Source organism: Cannabis sativa, chromosome 1 (genome assembly GCF_029168945.1).
Source record: "Cannabis sativa cultivar Pink pepper isolate KNU-18-1 chromosome 1, ASM2916894v1, whole genome shotgun sequence".
In the NCBI taxonomy this organism is placed as follows: Eukaryota; Viridiplantae; Streptophyta; class Magnoliopsida; order Rosales; family Cannabaceae; genus Cannabis; species Cannabis sativa.
The window spans coordinates 25,511,091-25,535,368 of NC_083601.1; the positions used below are offsets into that span (position 1 = coordinate 25,511,091).

At 34.8% G+C, this 24,278-nt stretch overlaps 2 protein-coding genes and 1 non-coding gene across 3 annotated transcripts; 2 read left to right on the forward strand and 1 right to left on the reverse strand.

Moving 5' to 3' along the window:
• The first annotated feature begins 193 nt into the window (after positions 1-193).
• LOC115708128 (uncharacterized) lies at positions 194-2,303 on the forward strand. Its single transcript, XM_030636326.2, has 3 exons — positions 194-356; positions 1,627-1,709; positions 2,018-2,303. The coding sequence occupies exons 1-3, from the start codon at positions 278-280 to the stop codon at positions 2,045-2,047; spliced, it is 192 nt and encodes a 63-aa protein (XP_030492186.1). The 5' UTR covers positions 194-277; the 3' UTR covers positions 2,048-2,303.
• A 1,167-nt stretch (positions 2,304-3,470) lies between these two features.
• Positions 3,471-4,937, reverse strand: LOC115708065 (uncharacterized protein At4g00950). The gene is made up of 2 exons (XM_030636238.2): positions 3,996-4,937; positions 3,471-3,860 (listed from the first exon to the last, which is right to left on the reverse strand). The coding sequence occupies exons 1-2, from the start codon at positions 4,608-4,610 to the stop codon at positions 3,804-3,806; spliced, it is 672 nt and encodes a 223-aa protein (XP_030492098.1). The 5' UTR covers positions 4,611-4,937; the 3' UTR covers positions 3,471-3,803.
• A 16,412-nt stretch (positions 4,938-21,349) lies between these two features.
• On the forward strand, positions 21,350-21,456 carry LOC115708548 (small nucleolar RNA R71). The gene has a single exon (XR_004010039.2). It is a non-coding gene; the product is annotated as a small nucleolar RNA R71 (small nucleolar RNA).
• The last annotated feature ends 2,822 nt before the right edge of the window (positions 21,457-24,278 follow it).

Here is a 24,278-nt window from a genome sequence, read left to right on the forward strand (position 1 = left end):
CAAAACAATTTTTTTTTGTTTCTTTGACAAAATAAAAAAGTGTACAGAGTTTCTGAATGTCGTGTTCTTTCTGTAGATAGTGTTCATAGTAGATACTGAGGTGTAGTTCGGCCCATTATAGCTTTATTGGGCCAAAACCTGCCAAATATTGGGCCGTACATGTGTGAGATATTACAAGTCCAAGTCCAAAGATCATATTCCAATCACAACCTTGCTCAGAATCGACCAGTAACCGAAGAAGATTCACGAAAAAGTCGTTCAGAGCATCGAAGGGAAAATGGCGGTGATGGAGAGGTTGAAGATGTTCGTAGTTCAAGAGCCTGTGGTCGCTGCTTCTTGCCTAATTGCTGGTTTTGGTACTCGCTTCTGAAATACTTCTTCTTTTTTGTCTCCATTGCGTTTCTATTTGTTTTAATTTCTTGGTAATAGAGAACTAAAATTTTGGAAACCTAATATTTATTTTGTGTATGAAATAATGTATTTTTGTTTCTGTAGATTTTTGTGCAATAGTTTATTAGGAAGAAGGCGAATTTTGAGGTTTTCTCAAGTTTGATTCAATAATTGGAATAACCCCGTTTGTGTTCATAAATCGTTTTTGCTTGAACTGGTGATAATCTTAGTTTTGAGTCTGACCTGATTGCTTGCAAGTAGACTTTATCGTGAATGGTTTGATTGCTGAGTAAACATTACTTCAGTACCCCTTGGGATCGAACTTAACTGGGAATTTATTATTTTTTCCATTGACGCATGTGGTTTGCTTGAACTTGAGGTTAATAATTTGCCTTATGGTGTGGATAATGGCGATCGAAATTCGTTACATTTGGAAATCTATTGATCATTTTAATATTTATGTTGTTCTTGAAACTTATAAGTGCTTTATTAATATACATTAATACGGGATGCATTATTTAATCTGGTTCATCACAGAAATAAATTTATCGATAACCTGACATGATGAGAAAGGAAAGGTAAGAACGGATTGTCAGTTGTGAGGATTGAGTTTGTTGAGGTTGAAGAGATCAGACTTTTTTAGTATACGAGGTCTCACGCTATTATCAAGGAAGCATGAAAATATTAGAATCGTTGGATCTTAACACCTAATTTATGAAACATTGGATAAAATATTATCTCGACAGATGAATATTTTATATTCATAGTTATTTTTTCAATGTATCCTCGATATTTTACTTTTAACATATCAGGAGTACAGTGTTAATTCAGCCAAAATTTTGTAAGTAGTGATGATTAGGCCTCGGTTTTTAATGCTTTGTTGTAAATGACTCTATTCATGTAGCGGTACTAGTTCTGGACGATCACTTGGGATTACAGATTATAGTAACTTAAGTAGGTTAATTTTTCATCAATGATCTTTAGAATTGCTTCTCTTGTTAGTGCAAATGTTACTCTATTGTCTGATGAAGCATTGATCTCACTTAGCTTGTATCATTTAAAGAAGACAGTTCGGATGACAGGTCTATATACATGTTTATTGTTTCTGCTCTGCACCAGATTTCCATTTTAAGTGTTTCCTCTGATGATATTGTTTATTGGGTTTTTTAAGATATGTACTATATTGTAGATTAGAATACAGTTAAAGAACTGATTATCTTGTTGTTGAAATTTCAGGTCTCTTCCTTCCAGCAGTGGTGAGACCAATCCTGGATTCTTATAAAGCTGCTGATCCAGTCCCCCCACCTGGTTTAAATAATGTTAGTATACAGTGAACTTTATTGTCTTTATTTACCATTACTTTTCATCTAATTATGCTGTGTTACTTCCTTTTCTTACTGCATCATTTGACGATAATTGCCATGTTTGACCAATATCTTGTTGTGTTAAATTTAAATGTCATTCTTGCATAAATTTGAAATGAAATTCCTTGATGCCATCATGGTACTTAACTGAGTTTGTGTCCTGGTCTCTTTAGTTTGAATTTTTTAGTTAACTTTCTTTCTTTACTGGTCTACCCTTTTTGTGATACTGTCATACTGATATTTATAATTTGGCGAATTAGCAGGTTATTGCAGGTATGACCGGAAAGAAATAGAAGGTGATGCAGATGTCCGAAATGGTGTATTGAGGAAAGAATAGTCCATTTTTCAACCCATTATGATTCTCATCATTGAAATAATCCTAACTCTACCAATGAATTCTTGGAGATTTAGTAGTACTTTGAATTTCTTCCTGTTTTGTATAAGCACACGCACGGTGTTCGCTTCGCTCGTGTTATTGCTTATCCTTTTTTATGAGCTTAACTGATTTGTCTTTCGGATTCCACACTCCAATGAATTGTGATTGCACCATATGATCCTCTATATTTTGCTGTTATTTCGCTTTTGTTAGGCCTATTTCTTTTTTTTTTATTTTTCATTTCTTAAAGTAAATTTTGAATACTAAATAATATAAAGCCTGTCATCCAAATTTACCCATTTAGGTTTTCTTGAGTTAGAAGAGAAATTTATTTTGAATAGTAGTTTTCTACATTATAAATTGTTATTGGTCAGTTTTGAAGATTAGTGAACTCCAAACAAGAGGTATATTGTTCTTGCCTACCTGTTTGTCAATCAATTTGAATAGCCCAATATTGAATGGGATTTAAGATTTGGACTCGAAGCCATCACTGAATTCATCACATACACAACACAGGTCGATACAGTATATAACAAAGCCTTCTAATAAAGAATGGAGGTAATAATAATGACTGTGAGGTGTCCAACCAAATTCAACTGCACCATATTTACTTGTGTATATAAGGCTCAACCACCTTATTAAATTGTAAAATGAAGTTTGAGATTAAGATTGGTATTCCTTTGACTAAAAGACCCGTCTTCAAAATTATTTAGTGAACCATCCTTGGAAGACTAAAGAGGGAGAGGCTATATCATAATAATAATTCTTTATAACACAAAATTATGAAATAGCATAATCAACTTAAAAATCAAGTATGATTTTTGTACCACTTCGGCATTTTGGTATACTCAAACGAAAGGGCCAGGGCCACATCCACAGTGCAACAATATAAAACTCCAGGCTAACTTACCTACCCTCACAATTGAATATTCAATGAGAAAGCAACATACAATATTACTTCCATGAAATATATCATATAATGATTAAATCAAAGATCCTTATTTTAACCATATATAATACATAAACATAATCATAAAATTTATTAAGAGTAATTATTGTTTCTTTTATTTTATATTACACCAAAATGGGGTGGGTATGAGATGGGACCTATGGGAGGGACTAGGTAGGGAGGCCTTTTGCGCCTTTTTTCCCCCGCGGGTTAGGGGCCGTGTCCCATGTCCCTCGCCTTCTCTCCTCTGCTTTTCAAATCATCAATAATAAATCAAACTCTGTACATCGGCCAAAACCAAAATCAACGCCAAGGAACAAATAAAAAGAACAGAAAAACTAAAAGTCGTGGTAAAAAAGTATTGGGTTTAGAGCACTATAAATTTGGACCATTTAGGAGAAACTCACAAAATAAGTCACTCATTCATTTTGCTATATCTAGACATAGACAATTGAATTAGCAAATACACAAAATATAGTGGACTTAGTCCAATAATTTACATTATCAAATAAATAGCCAAGCCTACAAGGCATAGACCCAATGATAAAAACTTCACAATGTTGGTACACCATAAGAACAGGGAAGAGGACAAGCATTACAGCTTTTTATGTTACGTATAATGTAGTACTAATATTTGTCATCTTCACATCGCATGATTAAAATATAGGACCATTTTGGTTCCAAGCTTCATATTCAGACTAACTCACAGTCAGAAAAGTTATCTTCATTTTTTCTTGGTCTTCCATGGAACCGCTTGCTTAAACCCTTCATATACAGATGCCTGCAAATAATCAAACATAGTCACTTACAAAATCCCTTTTTTTTATTATTATTAAAAAATGAACAAACATTCTTTTGGTCAGTCAAAAATAATAAAAAATATAAAAAAAAAAAATGAGAAGAGATGAAAACTCACCCAGAAGCGAGACCTGGGATACACAAGGCTTGAAAAGCTTCCACCCCTTCTAACCCTAGTCATCTTCACCTCTGTTCTCTCTCCAACATACTCACTCTCCCTATCCACAGAAGAAGATGGAAAGACATAACTGCCCTTGGAATTGGAAACCTCTCTACTCTTCAAAAAAACTCTCTTTCGCCATGAACCAAGCCAACCTCTGACCTTAAACCCTCTCCTACTACTAAGGATCATTGCCCCAAGTGACCCTTTCTCTGTACCAAACGAACCTCCATAACTACTCTCACCGCTCAACCTAAACGACGACGACTGAAACCTTGGCCGACCATAAGGACCATCCAGGACTGTAGTGGGTGAAGCCAGTTTGGTCTCCAACAACAGCCTTGGTGGGAGTTCTAAGCACTTTGGCGCTAACTCACTCAGATTTGAGAGCGTAGCTAAGGCCATACAAGGCCTTGGCTTACCGGGCTCCTCTTCCCACCTGAAAGGAACAGAAAGTGGTGTCTGGTGTGGCGGTGTTAGCATTCCCGGGTGCTCCGGTGACGGCGCTGGAGGAACTGAAAAAAGGGGTAGCTTTGGTATTGAGTTTAACTCTTGCTCTGACTCAGATCCCATGATTTTTTTTTGGTGGGGACTTTGAAAAATAACAGAGTTTATGTTTGAGGGGGGTTTTGTATAGTAATGATAGTTTGGGGTTAATGAGGAATGTAAGAGAGAAAATGGGAAGAAGAAAAGAAAAGTCTTTAAAAGAAAAAGTGATCACTTTTAGTCATCATCTCTATCTTCACTGAAGAGCAAAGTCATTAAAAGGAGTACACAAATATTTTTAGATACCATAAGCTTCAAAGCATTTCTCTCTCCCATTATTGTGGTTGAAACTTGCAAGTGAGATTGAGATTTGTAAGGTTAAATGTTATATTTTAATTTGATGAGTTTAACCGTGAACTTACTATTACTATCTTTTAATTAATTTGTATGATTGAAAATATATGTCGGAATTTTTTTAAAATTTTTTTAATGGCGATGTTCGTCATGCTTATAATATCATCCTTGTAAATTTTTAAAAAACTTTAAATAGTTTACAACACAGAAAATACGTTTGAAGTTTTTTGAACACTCTTGGTAAATTAAAATATCAAGAACTCTGTTTTCAATCAATAAAGTGTAAATTATTCAGAATGTTTCAAAAATTTACAGGGATGCTATTGTAATTATAACGAATACAACTATGAAAAAAAATTTGAAAAAAATATTCCCGCATATAATTTTGAGCTTGAAGTTGATTAAAAGATTATAATACGAGGTTGTAATTAACAATCCTCTTTTACTTTTTAAAAGTTAACAATTAGGATTTATGTGTGATTTGTTAAACGACAACTTAAACAATTTTTTTTTTTGTTTTAATGGTACAAAATAGATTATGAAAGTAATTTTTATCATTTTTTTAGGCTAATTAGAATTTTTATCCTCCGAACTTTGACATGTATTAAATTATGCTCCATAAACTTTTAAAATTGTTAAAAAATTCCCCTAAATTATTAATATTGTTAGATTTAAAGACTTTTGTTCAATTTTAATAAGGAAAGTCTAACATGGGGCATGATTTGGTATATATTAAAATTTGATGGGCATGATTTGGGAGATATAAAAGTCTGGGAGCATATAATTTAGTACATGGACAAGTACCGAATTAGTAAAATTAAATGAAATTGGACAAAAATGCTTAAATTTAACAATCTCAATAGTTTAGAGGAGACTTTTAATGGCCAAAAAAGTTCAGGAGACATGATTTAATACATGACAAAAATCAATGAGCAAAAATCCTAATTAGTCTTCTTTTTAATATAACTAAGCAAAAGTCAATTTGTGACGCAGACATATACAAATAAATATATAACTTGTTTGGTTATATAATACATTCACGTCAAGTTATTATTATATTTTAATTTGTACGAAAATTAAATTTAAGATCTATCTTTTTATTATTTTAAAAAATATAGAGTTCAGAATAGTATTTACTCATTTATAAAACTTATATGAACTTTACTAACTATATTATTAATTGTGCTAATAACACTTAATATCTCAAATTATTATTATAAATTTTATATAATTTAATATAATAATTTTTATAAAATATCGCTAAATTTAGCACTAAAAATTTGTTTAATTATTTACAAAGTTCATTTTGACAAAGGTCATGTGTTGATTTTGAGTAGCACGTGTTTACACGCTATAATTCATTATTCCTTATTGTAATCATTATTTTTGCTTAATTAGTTTGTTCCTTTGTGCAAGTAGTGACAACTCTATCAAATATATGTATGTAGTTACAAATACAATTGACGATTAAGAGTGTTTTTTTCTCGTTTCTTTTATCACTTTGTTTATTTTTTTAGTAGAAAGAATAGGAAGGAGGAAGATTTGAGGGTTAAATTAAATCAATGCTTTGTTGTGTTGTTATATAATAAGATTAAAAAAGATGATCTAATTAAGACCCGTATATAGTAATGTATCAACTGCACAAGAGATACCAGTGAGGTCACTTTCAACACCTACTCTTGCAATTCTATTTGGAAAAATATACAACTTGGATGCTGGTGAATAACCAAAGCAACCATATCTTCACTCCTGATCTTAGGAAAAATAACATCACAAACAAAATCTTTTAAAAGAAAAAACAACAAACCTATGTATGAGCAGTGTTATCAGTAATGTTGTCGTGATAGTCTGATCTATATTTATTTATGTTTTTTAAAATATGGTTCGTATCGTGTCTTGCCACAGAAAAATATAAGTCGTGTCATGTCAATATTTTTAAAAATTAGGCCCAGCACAATCTGTAGGCCCAGTATTTTCGTGCCGTGCTTACTTGTCCCAGACTATATTTCTTATACAAGCCAACTTATTTTTATATGCGAACTCGAATTGTACTTTACTTTTTCATATATATATTTACATTTATTAAACTATTTGTATATTTTATAACTATTGTTATATTTATATAGCTTCATAATAATATTTTACCATAAACATATACAAAAATTATTAATAATTTTAGAACTCATAAATACTCAAATTTTTATATTACACTTTATAAATAAATTCACATATAATTTTAGTATTTCATGTTTAAATAGATATCTATTATTATTAATAATAAATATTAGGATTTCTAATCTGTCATCTTACGTTTTTTGAGTGTGGCTCGTGTCATGTTTTTCGAGCTAATTTATTTGTGATTACATGTCGTATTTTTCGTGTTTCTCATTCTGCATTATGCTTAAACACATATTTTTTATGTCGTGTCGTACTAATTTATAGCATCTTGCCTTATCGTGTCTAAACTTATATATTTTTTTTTTTTTTTGTGTCTAGTCGTGTTTGTGATTTTCAGGCTGGTATTTACAAATTACAGTAGTAGTTATGAGGTGTCTTAGTGATTTTTCTATTAATAATTAATTAATTTAAAATATGTTATTTTTAATATTAAATTATAAAAAAAATATATAAGCTGTCCAAAAAGCATTTAACTAACAAACCAAGGTCTGTCTTTCTCTTGGTTTTTGGTAATGAAATGAAGACAGGTGGGAAAAACCACAGTATTCTCAGACCTTGTTGTAGACATATTGGCAAAGGGAAAACCTTAATACCCTGCAACACAGTACTGAGGAGTACAGAGCAGAGTCTTATCCAATGCATCGGATGCCAATGTGTGATTGATAATAAGAAGCCTTTTCAGTATTCACAACTGTACATTTCTTGGAATTTACTTGATCCACACCCATATTCTATTCTAATTTATGCCTCTTCCCTCAAGTAATTCTTCACTCCCACCAAACCACTCTTTACTCTTTGGATACAAAATAGTAGCCTACTATTACTATTACTAGACACTCCCAATCCCAACTAGGCAACTATTCATACATGTGACATCAGCCTCACAACATTTCTGGTTTATTCAAGGTTGTGCAACATTGAAAATGATGAAGGCCTACATTTCCAAATTGAGACGCTCATTTTGAAGCAATATTTTGATTAGAGAATTTTAGTTCTGTGTTGCTGGAAAACTTTATAGGATATTGATGTGTGTTGTTTACTGTAATAAGTTTAACAATTTTAATTTTAAACTAACTATTTGTGGTGAATGATCACCCTCAAATTTTGATAAGTAAAAATATTTAAGAAAATACAATTTAAATTAGAACCAATCACAAAATCAAAATCTAAATTTAATTGAATTAGACAAGAATAAACTTAGTTTAAAAATGAATCAATTATGAATCTTTATTGATTGAAAAGTCAGTAGTACACGATTGGATATGTCCAAGAATATAACTCAACACAATGAATAATTATAAAAAAAAATGACTCACATTGAGATTGAGTGAAATCACTTCAAGAGTGATACTCTTATTACATCCCTCCACACACACTTAGTGTAATCTTGGACTTACTCTCTCTAAACTGGATTGTGAATCTGAGCATTGGAAATATCTTGAGAGAGTAGAGGCACTTCTATTTATAAGCGTTGGTGTAGTTCTATTTAAATTGGTGTCAGAGCTAATTATTATAACTAATATCAATTTTCTTCAGATGTATCTTATGAGTGATAAGATAGAATTACAATTGATAGGAGTTAAGCGAGTTTAATCCCAACACTAATATCTTGAGTGTATGAATCGAACCTGTGAGTACTATAACCCAGATCGTTATTCAAACTAATTGCAAAGTGAAGACAAGGAGGATTATTGAACGAATAATTAAAATCAATCATAAGCAATAGTTAAAGACAGTTGAGAGAATTAATATGGTAAAAGCAGTTAAGAGGTTATTCTCTACCACTAAACACTCATCTAAACAATTAAAATAGTATTAATTCTAATTTCCTACCAAATTACTAACAGTAAATAACACGAACTCATTATTATCCTAAATATATATTCAAGTTAATTAATTAAAGCGACTGCTCTTAATTAATTATATCCCCTAAACAACTTAAAGAAAATCTCATATAGATTTAATTTAGTACAACATATATTAAGCACAATGAAGATAGATTAATTTAAGCTACTGTTGCGAATTTTATAATGTATATGCTTGTAAGTGACAAGTAATAATAGTAGTCAAAAGACTGATATCATTCTACAGAGATTAAAAATAATTAAAAAAAAATTAATCATATCGTCTAATATTTTCAAGAACCTAGAGCAATATTGTATCTCTATACCCTAGTGTCATATAAAAAAATGTGTAAGTGAATAATAATCTATATCTCTATATTATCATTATACCTTCCCTTCATTAAATCTCACTCTAAAAATAATCCTAAATATTACACCTCTCGATTTCACAATTTAAAACCATTCGGTTACCTAGTTCAATGCTTATCTCTCGATCTCACACCACTTAAGTTGATCTACCTGATGCCTGATTGTTTAAAAGTTTCTCTCTCGAGTAATAAATCTCACAATCTATATAATAGCCTTAATTATGATCACATAAAGTAAAACTATACATAAATCATAATCATGACAATAATTAAACAATGTAGAATCACATAAAGCATATTGGACTAAACTAAACTTTACATAAAATTAAAGTCATAATTAGAGATCTATCTAGCCCTAACAACTAAGAAAACTAGCCACACATAGTGTGGTTTATCATCTCAAAATATTGTTTAGAATCTGAATAATAATTGACAAATAAAGAAGAAAGAAGAAGAATAAACGAAAACTCTTGAATGCAGCTTCAAATTGCTTACTTGATCTCTTAGACTTGTTTCTCTCTTCAAAGTTGCGCTTTCTGTCTCTCCAGTCGTCCTCTCCTTCTGGAGTCGAAGTTATAATGTTCTTTTTACATACTAAGAAAAATGAAAAAATAACTTTTGAAAATCAGGTTTAAATTTAAATTCCATACAGTCAGTAGTATGGCACCTAAGATACATCGAGATGCCACCAAGTGAGATTCCCCAAGGTTTTATTTTTGTCCAAAAAAAAAGTAATTTCTCAGTTCTGGCCCTGTAGCACCACGCCAAAAGCTATTTTTTTGTCATTTTTAACTGTTTCGATCTTGCTTAGTAAAATATGCATAATTTTCGCGTCTGGGTTCAAAATGAGATGATATAACATATTTTGGAAAACTGAGAAAGAGGTCTATCATTTTGTATTTCACAAACTCTTTAAAAAAATGAAGGAAACATGGTCAAAATTATCTTAAAGATCTCAGTCCATCACAAAATCGTCTTTTAAGCACAATCCTACACACTTAGAGAAAACACATTAAATTTAGGGAATATGTGTTACAAATTTTATGTTTATTACGCAAGTATACGCAATCAAGTAGTATCTCACGCAAGTGAGGTCGAACCACAGGGAATTGGATTAAGTACTACTAAACTATACTTATGATTCTATTTGGTAAAATAATAATTTTGCAATTTAAAAGTAAATAACTCAGAAAATTAACAAGAAAATAAACGGTGATTAATCAAGATGAGAGGTTAGGGAGGTAAATCCTGTTGATAAGCTACCAATGTTAATACCTAATTGCTATCCTTATCTCAATGTGAATGACAGATTATAAATTAACCTAACTCTTTTCAGATCTTTTAGGTTCTAAATAATATGTTCTCTAATTAACTTCTTAATTAAATCAACACAAAATTAGCATTAAGCAATAATCTATTCGTCACTGAGGCTATGTAAATACTTTCGTTTCACATCAAAACCTAGACTATCCAATTTTAGCATTCTCAATTCTCACTTTTCAGATTTCGAATTGAGATCATTAAACATGTAAAAGGTGATCAAGCTTGCACATGGAATTAAATACAAATATACATAGTATTCACACATAAGATGAAGGAATGACAATTATTTGTTAACTAGGCATAAACTTAAACAACATTCATCATCCTCCCTTATTGGGAAATTTAGTTCAACATAACTCTAAAAACATCCATGATTAATTCAGAAACAAAACTAAACATAAAGAAGAAATTAAGGGTAAAAGAAAGAAACTAGAAGGTGATATCGCTCCGGGTCTTCAAGATAGCTTCCTCTCCACTTGCATCCACTATTTAGGTCTATTTCTGCTTACTTTGACCTTCAGTGTCGTATTCCTTATATAGGGATGAGAGGTGTGCCTCCAATTTGAGAAAAAAAATCAAAATTAGGTCAAATCTGCGATTTCCGTACCTAGTCGCGACTAGCATTTAAGTTGGTCGCGACTACAGGCAAACCTCGAAAATTAGAGGTTCTGCGAAATCTCGAAGTCGCGACCAGAGTCGCGACCAGGAAAAAGGGTCGGGACCTGGCTCTCTGGAGGTCGCGACTATTGACGCGTCTGGAGCTGAATTTTCCAATTTTTTTCCAGTTTGTCCCAGTTTTTCGCCATTTGACTGAATTTGAACTTTAACGCCCCGGGAACCTGAAATAATGAAAATCAAGCGTAAAACTGCTCCAAAAGACACCAATAGATGAGAAAATGCTAACTTTAATGACCCGAAACATAGGCTAAATATAACCTAACAAAATCTCCCAAACTAGATTCTTACTCGCCCCCGAGTAAGGTAAAAAAAACTAACTACGCTATCAGATAATCACTACGTTGCTGACTCATGCTCTGTTTTCTTCCTTGCATAAACTAGAATTTCGATCCTACTAACTCTAACAATTAACTCAGATGCTCAATTCATAACACTATGTACAACTGCAAAAATTTATTCAAATGTGAAACATTGTTATAAAAGTTTTACTCTTTCCAACAGTTCCACAGCCCGATAACTCATAAGCTTGCATGCTTACCTTTCTCCGCTAATGTTGACAGTATTCTCTGGAATTATTAGGTCTTTTCAAGGCTTAGGTAGTATGGCTCAGATATTCAGGGATAGGCAAACGACAATTTTGGCTCAAGATATCATAAGCACACAAACATAACCCACAAGCTTTTTGCTCTTCTTTTTCTAAAACCCCATAATGTTCCCAAATTTACCAAGATTGATAGAAGACATCTCTATTATTTTCCAACATCACTGAAATCATATTTTTTGAACACATATTTTTACTTTTTATTGTGTTTTTTTTTCATCATATTTCATTTTTTTTCAGTGACATTGAATTACACAATTTTTTTTCTTCTCAATCTTACAAGTTTTCCTCCCTCTCACTATTTCCTCACACTAAATGTTTCTCCTCTCCCCATACTAATCATGTAGCTTATGATATCATGGATAACATGGTGAAGAAAATTTAATAGTGTGGTTACAATTTTTTCAAATCAATGGGTGAAAAACATAACAGGTTTAGGCTCAAAAGGTTAACTATGGATACACATTATTATGGTAGGCTTAAAGGCTCAAACTATCCAACAAATGCCTAAGTCATATTCCAATTGAACACTATCAAAGATTTCGTCTCAAAAGAATAAACATGCAAGTTCTAAGCTATCCTGTCAATCTTACCACAAACCATAGTAAAACAATTATAACAATTTTCACAGATTGAGTATTTGCAGATAAACACAGGTTTCTGAGCATCCAAACTAATCCAAAGAGTTAACAGAATCAAGCACACAGTCATTTTACAATTTCAGATCACATCACACTAATCAGCAGTATACAACTATCGTCAAGCTTATTGCCATTCCTTAACTAAAACAAAAAAAAAACTAAAACAGAAAATTAAAATGCAGAAATTAAAGTGCAGAATTTAAAATTTTTAAGTCTCTCCCCCCAAACTAAATATGACATTGTCCCCAATGTATACAGTTTTATGCAGAGAGAAGAAACTTACCTGAGACCCTTTCAGAAAGGGTTGGGTGGTGGCGGCTGGTCATATGGGTAGAACCGAGGAGGTTGCGCCAAATAATTCGGGTCATCAATCCCGATGATCATCCTGTTGATGAGAGAGTTAAGTTGCTGAACTTGTCCCTCATCATAGACACTCCTCTGCACCATGTATTGTTGCATGTGGTTGTTCTGCTGAATTATATAACTCAGCTGTGCATGAGTGTATTGCGTTGTGGGATCGATAGGCCCAGGCAATTGTAGGGGCTGCTCCTCTTCTTCTTCAACGCTAGGCTCTCGTTGCCGCCTACGCCCTTGCGGTGCATCAGGTGGAGGTTGGCCATAGGGATGTGGCTCTTTCAGCCTGTTGACAAAGGCGATGTCCATCTTGCGAAGTGGCAACACCGTGTTGTCATACTCCAATTGGGGAACTTCATATGCCCCGCAGAGTTTTGTGATAACTCCCGCCAAACCAAAACCACCTCCCGTGGCTCCTTGTACGATCTGATCAATACTATGACTGATGACTTGTCCAATGTTTATGTTGTACCCCTTCATTATGGCATACACATATTTCAGGCGATCCATTTGGACATCGGAGAAGTGCTATTGGGCACTAACCGAGCACTTACAAAGTACAGCCATGTTTTCGCCACCGGGTTCAATTCACACCGGTATAGGATGTTTGGCGACCCCTCTGTGCCATCATTGTCATGGAACCTCAACCCAGGAAATCCCACTGTCTCCGCCACATCCACCATATCAAACTGCTCTTCCTCCTCAATAATTCGGAGGCGTTGTTCTTCCCCCACTTCATCCTCTCTATTTGAGCTCGAATTGTTTCAAACTGAGGTTGACGCCTCAAAGGATTCTCGGGGAATTCAATACCCCGATCTTCAATATAAGCCCTATTCTTAATTCTCATGAAGCGATTTTGGGCCTCAATGTTACCAAATCGGGTCCTATCAAAACCCGTTGGTGGTGGGTTTGAATACTAACCCTCCTCCACATTCCTAGTCCTCTTAGGTGCCATTGTTTTTTTTTTTAGCAAAAATAGATAGAATCTCTTTTTTTTTTCTTTTTCTTTCTTTTTTTTTCTGATTCTTTCTGATTTTTTTTTTTCTAAATAATGCTAAAAATTTGAGCAGCACCTCCCCTTAATTTTCTATATCCCAAAAATTGAAAACTCATCAATTAATCCACACAATTACATCCACAATCCCAAATCACACTATAAACCTAACAATTCCTATATCAATCAAGAATTCCAACAATAATCACCAAAATACTCAAAATCCTCATGCAACTTTTCAAATTGAATAGAGAATAATACTTACAAACCCGAAGACGCCTTACTCCACCTCCATTGTTGAATATCTTTGAATGTTTGAGGTTGAAGATGAAGAACCAATGTATTTTCAGATTTGGGTGAAATTGATGAGTATTTGGGTTGTTTTTGATGGAAAGTGTAGATTGATGAGAGAAATTAGGTTTTAGGATGGATTGGGATTGAGAAATTATGGAAAAGATGAAAAGATTTAAGATTGGTGATGAAAAATTGAATTTTTTGAGAGAAAAGGGGTAGGGTTCGGATGAGAGGTGTTTGAAATTTGAATTTTTGGTGTAGGGTTGAATGAGGGGGAAAAGTTTGAATTTATAGAAAATTCGCGAGCAAGTCGCGACTTGGCCTAGGGCTAGTCGCGACTAGCTTACGATTGAATTTCAGCCCTCTCTGGAAAATAGGGAAGTCGCGACTGGAGTCGCGACTTGGAAAATAGGTCGCGACTTGGCCAAAGGCTAGTCGCGACTTTTGGAACCAAAAAAATTACACGAGTTTTTGTTAAAATCCAGGTCGCGACTGGGGTCACGACTTGAAAAATAGGTCGCGACCCATGAACTACCAAGTCGCGACCACTGGGCTTCAGTCCGAAAATAATTTTTTTTTTTCACGATTTTCACGATTCAACTAAAAAGAATAATGTCTGGTACTAATCTAAAAATTAAAAATACTAAAAATACTAAAGCATAGACTAAAAACATAATCAAAAAGTCTGAAAAATTAAAGAAAACACTTGGGTTGCCTCCCAAGAGCGCTGTCTTTATCGTCATATAGCCGGACGCTGAGCCTTGTTCTTCAAAGTGGCGCTAGAATCATGGCGGACTTGGCTTGGTCAAATTGACCTCCCAAGTAGAGCTTTAAACGTTGTCCACTGACTTTGAAAGTTGCTGGACCATCACCTTTTAACTCCACCGCACCATAAGGAAACACCTTGACTACTGTGAATGGTCCTGACCACCTTGACTTCAACTTTCCAGGGAACAACTTCAACCTTGAATTGAATAGCAACACTTGCTGCCCAGGTTGAAACTCCTTCCTTACTAGACCTTGGTCATGCCACTTCTTAGTTCTCTCCTTGTAGATTTTTGCGTTCTCATAGGCTTCATTTCGAAACTCCTCTAGCTCATTCAACTGTAGCAGTCTTTTCTCCCCTGCAGCTTTTAGTTCCATGTTAAGAGTCTTCATGGCCCAGAAAGCTTTATGCTCTAATTCCACCGGCAGATGACAAGCCTTTCCAAATACCAACCGATATGGAGACATGCCAATTGGTGTTTTGAAAGCAGTTCTGTATGCCCACATTGCATCATCTAATTTTCTTGACCAATCTTTCCTTGATCTTTGTACTGTTTTCTCTAGAATCATCTTGATCTCCCGATTAGAAATTTCAACTTGGCCATTACTTTGGGGATGGTATGGTAAGGCAGTTCGATGTCGGACACCATATCTTGAAAGGAGTGCTTCAAACTGTTTATTGCAGAAGTGACTCCCTTCATCGCTTACTATTGCTCGAGGAGTACCAAACTGAGTAAAGATGTTCTTTTGTAGAAAGCGGAGAACTGTCTTACCATCATTCTGTGGTGTAGCTGCAGCTTCAACCCATTTAGACACATAGTCGACAGCCAATAGAATGTATTAATTGCTAAAAGATGAAGGAAAAGGACCCATGAAGTCTATCCCCCACACATCAAACAATTCCACTTCTAAAATCCCTGTTAAAGGCATCTCATTTCTTCTTGAGATATTACCTGTCCGTTGACAACGATCACATGCCTTAACAAAGGTAGTAGCATCCTTGAATAGCGTTGGCCAAAAGAATCCACTTTGCAACACCTTAGCAGCCGTTCTGGTTCCACAGAAATGTCCTCTACATGGTAAAGCATGGCAATGATTTAAGATAGAATACATCTCCTCTTCAGGCACACATCTTCTAATTATCTGATCGGCACAGTGCTTGTAGAGGATTGGCTCTTCCCAATAATAATGTTTCACCTCAGAAAAGAACTTCTTCAATTGTTGACGCGAAAGCTCAGGAGGGGTTATTTTTGCAGCCAAGAAATTGACATAGTCAGCATACCATGGTACCATCAGGTTTTCCCTCACACTAAAGAGTTGTTCATCAGGAAATTGCTCATTTATCTGTACCTCTTTTGTATTTTGACTTTCTTCCAGCTCTAGTCTTGACAAGTGATCTGCTACCAGATTTTCGGTGCCCTTCTTATCTTTTATCTCTAAGTCAAACTCTTGAAGTAGAAGTACCCACCGAATCAGTCTCGGCTTTGCATCTTTCTTGGTCATAAGGTATTTGATCGCTGAATGATCTGTGTAGATAATTACCTTATTCCCAATCAGGTAGGGTCGGAATTTGTCACAAGCAAACACAATTGCCAGCATTTCTTTTTTTTGTGGTGGCATAATTTAATTGAGCATAATTTAGAGTTCTACTAGCATAGTAGATTGTGTGAAACACCCTGTCAAGTCTTTGACCCAAAACCGCTCCAATTGCATAATCACTTGCGTCGCACATCAACTCAAAAGGCAACTCCCAAACTCAAATGGAACACCATTGACAAGTAAGCTGGACAAAGGTTTTGAGATCTTGGAGAAGTCCTTGATAAATCTTCGGTAGAAGCCAGCATGTCCTAGGAAACTCCTCACTCCTTTTACAGAAACTGGAGGTGGCGAATTCTCTATTGTTGAAACTTTAGCCTTATCCACCTCAATTCCTGCCTTTGAAATTTTGTGCCCAAGAACAATTCCTTCTGTTACCATAAAGTGGCACTTCTCCCAGTTTAGCACCAAGTTAGACTTCTCGCACCTAGTTAGCACTTTTTCCAAATTTTCCAAACAATGATCGAAGGAGGAACCAAAAATCGAGAAATCATCCATAAAGATTTCAATACAAGATTCAATCAAGTCTGAAAAGATAGACATCATACACCTTTGAAAAGTAGCAGGGGCGTTACACAAACCGAATGGCATTCTTCTGAAAGCAAAGGTACCGTAGGGACATGTGAAAGTAGTCTTCTCCTGATCTTTAGGTGCTATAGCTATCTGGTGGTATCCAGAGTAGCCATCAAAAAAGCAGTAATATTCTTGCCCCGCCAATCTTTCTAGCATTTGATCAATGAAGCACAAAGGAAAGTGATCTTTTCGTGTTGCTTTGTTGAGTTTCCTGTAATCGATGCAAATCTTCCAACCAGTGACTGTTCTTGTAGGAATCAACTCATTCTTTTCATTCTTAATCACAGTCATTCCACCTTTCTTTGGAACCACTTGCACCGGGCTAACCCACTTACTATCTGAAATGGGATAAGCAACTCCAGCATCCAACCACTTGACTACTTCTTTTCTGACAACTTCCTTCATGGGTGGATTGAGTCTTCGTTGAGCGTCGATTTTCGGTTTGGCATTGTCTTCCATTAGAATTTGGTGCATCCGTTGAAGGACTGATTCCTTTGACATCACCTAGTGTCCAAGCGATAGCCTTGTTGTGAGCTCGGAGTACCCTCAGTAGTCTATCAGTTTCCACATCAGAAAGAGAAGCTGACACAATAATGTTGGGTTTTATGCCCTAAATAAAACTCATTTCATATAATCAGATTTACTTATTAATAAAGATCAGAAATAACATTTTATGTTGCATGGTCCACATGATTTATTTCATGATTATATGTATATAATGTATGAATTCTTTTTAAGTCAAGAACATATGAGTTGGTTAAAGATTGTAGTGTTGTCAGCACAGTGGAATATAATCTTAATCATATGTTCAAAAGTTTATTCCCTGATTTGTCAGAACACTGGATTTAGACTGACATGGTATAATCAGCGATAGGTATTCTTACACCTTGGAAAAGTGTTATGTCATTTCCAAGACATTGGCAAAGTTTACCAGTATCGGATGTATGGAGTATACATCGGAAGGGACCGATATTGAACTTTGATTAGATATGTTAAAATTTACCGTAATATCTATTCAATTCAATATCACCTGTTGATCCTAGATCAAATGATCGAAATCCTGATATGGTTAGGCTCAATCTCAAGAGTGTTATTCGTATTCTTTGATTTGTTAAGTTAAGCCTACTTTTGGGTTAGGGTGATACTTACATTTTGGGAACACGGTAGTGCAATTGAGTGGGAGCGCTAACATAAATATGGAATCTATAGCTTCTATTTGGCAAATAGAAGTAAAGGATGATTTCCTTCGAGCTTAACCAAACGAAGATAAATGGTGGAGATCTCATTTCACTTAGGTGAAATATCATTTATACAGGGTTAAGTGTTTTAAGGATAAAATACATTGTAGGGTGTTACGGTAATTTAATCCCTTTACAGTGTAAATCATCTATATAGAGGATCATTGATCACATTAGGGTTATAACAATGGATAACTAATGACGTGTTTATATCGTAGAACATATAGAGCGTTTCTATATGACTGAGAGTGCAATTTCAAGTTCTAAGTGTGGATTCAATGAGGAATTAATAAGTTAGGGAATTTACTTGGTAAATTCGGTTCGACTTATTGGAAGCTCGGTTATATAGACCCATGGTCCCCATACTAGTTGAGACCATACTGCTTGTAAGACTCAGTTAATTGATTTTAATTAATCAATTAAAATTCTAAAAGTTAGACTATGTCTACTTTATGAATTTTCACTAAGCAAGGGTAAAACAGTAAATAGAGAGTTTAAAGGGTATATTTATTAATTGGGAAACTTTGATTAGTTTTTATTAATAAATAAAATAAATGACAATATATTATTTAATAATTAATTATAGTTATTAAATAATTAGATTTTACATTTATGAAGTTGAAAGAGAGGATTGAAAATTTTGAGAAAATAGGAAATTAGAAATGATGAAATAGGAAAGTTTGAAAAGTGGAAGGATTTATTTTCCTCAATGAATGGCCGGCCACTTAATGCTTTTATTTCTCATTTTATTTTTCATTTTTAAATGCCAAATAATTCAACTTTAACCTTATGTGGTATTCTATAAATAGAAGGTAAAGGCTTCAGGTTTGAGACACACACTTTACAGTTTATTCTCTCAAACACTATGAAACCGCCACTCTCTCTCTTTCTTTCTTCTCTGTTTTTCGAATTCCCTTGAGTGAATGAGTAGTGCCCACACACATCAAGTGGTATCTCAATCATAGTATGGAAGACTATGGAAATTCTACATCAAAGAAGGAGAAAAGAAGATCCAGGTTCAGATCTTGGTGATGCTCTGCTACAGAAAGGAATCAAGGGCTAGAGATCTGAACGGAAGGAGTCATATTATTCCGATGCACCCACTGTAAGGTTTTCTAACTTTATATGTGTTTATTTTCATTGTTTTAGAATTCATATTAGGTTGTTAATCCAACATACTTGTTAGTAAATCTAGATCCTGGTAAAATAATTTCCAACAAATAACTGGCAGCTTTTTATCTTTACCCAAAAACTCATACCTCAAGTGACTAGGAAGCACCTTCAATTCAAGTTCTGAATGCTTTTCAGTAGATGGCATCAGCTCTTTTGGAACTGCTCCCAATTCCTCATAATACCTTCTGTTCAAGGGCCCATAGGAATCAAGCCACTTCACATAACCCATGACCTCTTGTCCCTCTTGCTCCGTCAATTCATCTTCAGTTAAAATCAGTTCGAGAGGATCATCTAGCAGCTTTTTCTCACCCACAATTTCATCAATCAAATCAATGAAGAAACAGTTATCACTTGCCTTTGGGTATGTCATAGCCTTTAGCACATTAAAGACCACTTCTTCTCCTTGGACTCTCAGCTTTAATTCACCCTTCTGAACATCGATCAAGGCTTGGCCAATTGCCAAGAATGGTCTCCCAAGAATGATTGGGACATTGCTATCTTCTTCCATATCCAGAACAATGAAATAAGCTGGAAAGATGAACTTGTCAACTTTAACTAACACATCCTCAATGACTCCTCTAGGATGAGCTAGTGATCGATCCGCAATTAGAGATTTACCATGGTTGGCTTTGCTTCACCCAACTGCAATCTTTTAAACACTGATAGAGGCATCAAGTTAATGTTGGCTCCCAAGTCACATAGTGCATTTATTCCTTCAATCCTCCCAATAGTACAAGGAATAGTGAAACTCCCTGGATCTCAGAGTTTGGGAGGGAGTTTCTTCTGTAGAATGGCGCTGCACTCTTCAGTTAGAGCCACTGTCTCATAATCCTCCATCTTTCTCTTCTTTGACAAAATCTCCTTCATGAACTTCACATAACTTGGCATCTGCTCTAAAGATTCAGCAAAGGGAATGTTAATGTGAAGTCTTTTGAAGACTTCTAGGAATTTGGTGAACTGCTTGTCTAGACTTGACTTTCTGAGCCTCTGAGGATAGGGTATTTTCACATGGTGATCAATGCTAATTGGTGGAGACTGTTGTGGTTGTGTTGGGCTATCAGTAGCCTTCTCTGCTGTTGGTGTTGGGGTTGGCATTGGTTGAGCTTTATTCTCCTTATCTTCATCAGCTGGTTGTGGCAATTCAGGACTATCATAATTTTTACCGCTTCTCAGGGTAATTGCTTTGCAGTTTTCTTTGGGGTTTACTTCAGTTGTGCTAGGCAAATTCCCTTGAGGACGGGTTGCTACCTGAGTTGCTAGTTGGCCCATCTGAGTCTGCAGGTCTTTGATTGAAGATCTAGTTTCAGTCATGAATTGTAGCAGTAAATCTGTTTGCAAACTAGAATTTCCACCAGAGGCTTGTTGCTGATTAAACTGTTGGTTCTGTGTCTGGTTCTGATTTCGTTGCTGATAGAACCCACTGTTTCTTCGGTTACCACCCTGGTTGAACCCATAATTGTTGTTGTTATTTTGCGAAAAATTTCCAATGGCTTTAGCTTCATCCATTGGTGAATCATCCACATCTGCTTGACACTCTGAAAAGTGATGACTTCCTCCACATAACTCACAAACAACTTGGGCTTGTTTAGCTTGCCCTGCAATTAGCTTTGTCAATGCCTCAACATGAGCTGTCAACTTTGTGATGGCATCAACCTCTAACACACCAGCTACCTTCTTAGATTGACTCCTTTCAGTTGGCCACTGCTGATTGTTTAGAGCCATCTCCTCCAATAGATCATAAGCCTCATTAGCACTCTTTCTCATAAAGGCTCCACCAGCTGCTGCATCTATTAGAGTTCTAGTGTTACCAACCAACCTGTTGTAGAAATTGTGGACCAGCATCCACTTCTCTATACCATGATGAGGGCACTTTCTGATCAGATCTTTAAACCTCTCCCAAGACTCATGGAGAGATTCATTATCTTGTTGGCAGAAGTTGTTGATTTCTCCTCTCAGCTTTGCAGACTTTGCTGGAGGAAAGAACTTTGACAAGAATTTCGTTGCCAGATCATTCCAGGTGGCAATAGAGTTAGGTGACAAGGAGTTTAACCAACTCTTGGCTCGTTCTCTGAGCGAGAATGGGAACAGTCTCAGTCGAATGGCATCATCACTAACTCCATTAACTTTAAAAGTTTCACAAAGTTCCATGAAGTTAGAGAGATGCAGATTAGGATCTTCAGAAGGGAGGCCACCAAAGTGAGCGAAGGATCGCACCATTTGAAGTATGGCAGGTTTGATCTCAAAGTTATTCGCATCCACTGCCGGTGGCCTGATACATGACTGCACTCCCGTCAGAGTAGGGAGAATGTAATCTCTCAAGCTACGACCATTAGCTTGATCTTCCACGGCGCCACCATTATTACCGTTATTACCTCCATTGTTTGCAGCATTAGCATTCACATTAGCAGCCATGATTTCTGAAGTTTCAGCAGTTGCTGAAACTCCTTCTTGCCTCTTGTTCTTTTGGTTTCTCCTACAAGTTTTCTCGATTTCAGGATCAACTGGTAATATGACTGCTTGTCCTTGACGACGCATACACTTAGGATTCCTGAAATAGATCAAGAAAATATTGCAAGAAAAAGGTTAGAAAATCAGCAAGAGAAAATATACCAAAGTAGAAGTTAGTATAATTTTGTGTAATATTAATCTTTAAACGATTCTCCGGCAACGGCAGCAAAAACTTGTTACGAATTTTATGTTTATTACGCAAATATACGCAACTAAGTAGTATATCACGCAAGTGAGGTCGAACCACATGGAATTGGATTAAGTACTACTAAACTATATTTATGATTCTATTTGGTAAAATAATAATTTTGCAATTTAAAAGTAAATAACTCAGAAAATTAACAAGAAAATAAACGGTGATTAATCAAGATGAGAGGTTAGGGAGGTGAATCCTGTTGATAAGCTACCAATGTTAATACCTAATTGCTATCCTTATCTCAATGTGAATGACAGATTATAAATTAACCTAACTCTTTTCAGATCTTTTAGGTTCTAAATAATATGTTCTCTAATTAACTTCTTAATTAAATCAACACAAAATCAGCATTAAGCAATAATCTATTCGTAACTGAGGCTATGTAAATACTTTCGTTTCACTTCAAAACCTAGACTATCCAATTTTAGCATTCTCGATTCTCACTTTTCAGATTTCGAATTGAGATCATTAAACATGTAAAAGGTGATCAAGCTTGCACATGGAATTAAAGATAAATATAGATAGTATTCACACATAAGATGAAGGAATGACAATTATTTATTAACTAGGCATAAACTTAAACAACATTCATCATCCTCCCTTATTGGGAAATTTAGTTCAACATAACTCTAAAAACATCCATGATTAATTCAGAACAAAACTAAACATAAAGAAGAAATTAAGGGTAAAAGAAAGAAACGAGAAGGTGATATCGCTTCGGGTCTTCAAGATAGCTTCCTCTCCACTTGCATCCACTATTTAGGTCTATTTCTGCTTACTTTGACCTTCAGTGTCGTATTCCTTATATAGGGATGAGAGGTGTGCCTCCAATTTGAGAAAAAAATCAAAATTAGGTCAAATCTGCGATTTCCGTACCTAGTCGCGACTAGCGTTTAAGCTGGTCGCGACTACAGGAAAACCTCGAAAATCAGAGGTTCTGCCAAATCTCGAAGTCGCGACCAGAGTCGCGACCAGGAAAAAGGGTCGGGACCTGGCTCTCTGGAGGTCGCGACTACTGACGTGTCTGGAGCCGAATTTTCCAATTTTTTTCCAGTTTGTCCTGAAATAATGAAAATCAAGCGTAAAACTGCTCTAAAAGACACCAATAGACGAGAAAATGCTAACTTTAACGACCCGAAACATAGGCTAAATATAACCTAACAATATACTCATTTAGTACCTTGTGTTTTTATGAAAAACATATTTGGTATCCTATGTTTTCAATAATACTTAATTGGTACCTCATATTTTTAAATTGTACATATTTGGTACCCTAAAATAAAATTTAATCAATACAGTTTTATTAATTTAACCAAACCGTTCTCAGTTATATATAATCAAATAAATAAATTTGAATTCAGAATTCATAAAATTTTAGACTATTGATTAAATTTTATCAAAAAAATTTAAATTTAGGGTACCAAATAGGTTTGATTTTAAAATACAGGATACCAAAATAAGCATTATTAAAAATACAAGATACTAAATTTGTATTTAGATAAAATACAGGATACCAAATGTGTAAACACCCTTAAATCTAACTAAAAACTCAAGATACAACCCGAAAAAACAAGAACAAATAAGAGTAAAAGAATGCATAAAATAAGCATTCATCAGCTACAAATTCACAATCGTGCAATCTAGTTAATCTAGGTCATATTCTCTATGATAATTAAAAGTGACCTTGACATGACTTTTAATTATAAAAATTCTAAGATGACAATCAATTAAAGCATGAACCTATTTAAAAGCTCAAACAATTATTAAGAATTAAAAAAAAATTGAAATCGACTTTGAAATTGCCCTTAACATAAATTGCATATGCATAAAGTTGAGCAGCTTCAACAATATTGGCACTTCCTGCAAAAGATTGCAGAGTTTCTGGTCCTTGGAATGATTTGTCAAATCTATAGAAGCATTTGGCAACTGTGTGTCCGAGTCTATGGCTTAGCTGACACTGAACCTTTTGGCCCCAAGGTGAGTATTGATTCTTGCAATGAGAAAAAGCACCTCTCTTGGATTGTTGAGTGCCACGAGATTGACCTCCTCGAGTCGCAGTAGCAGGAGCTTGTGGACC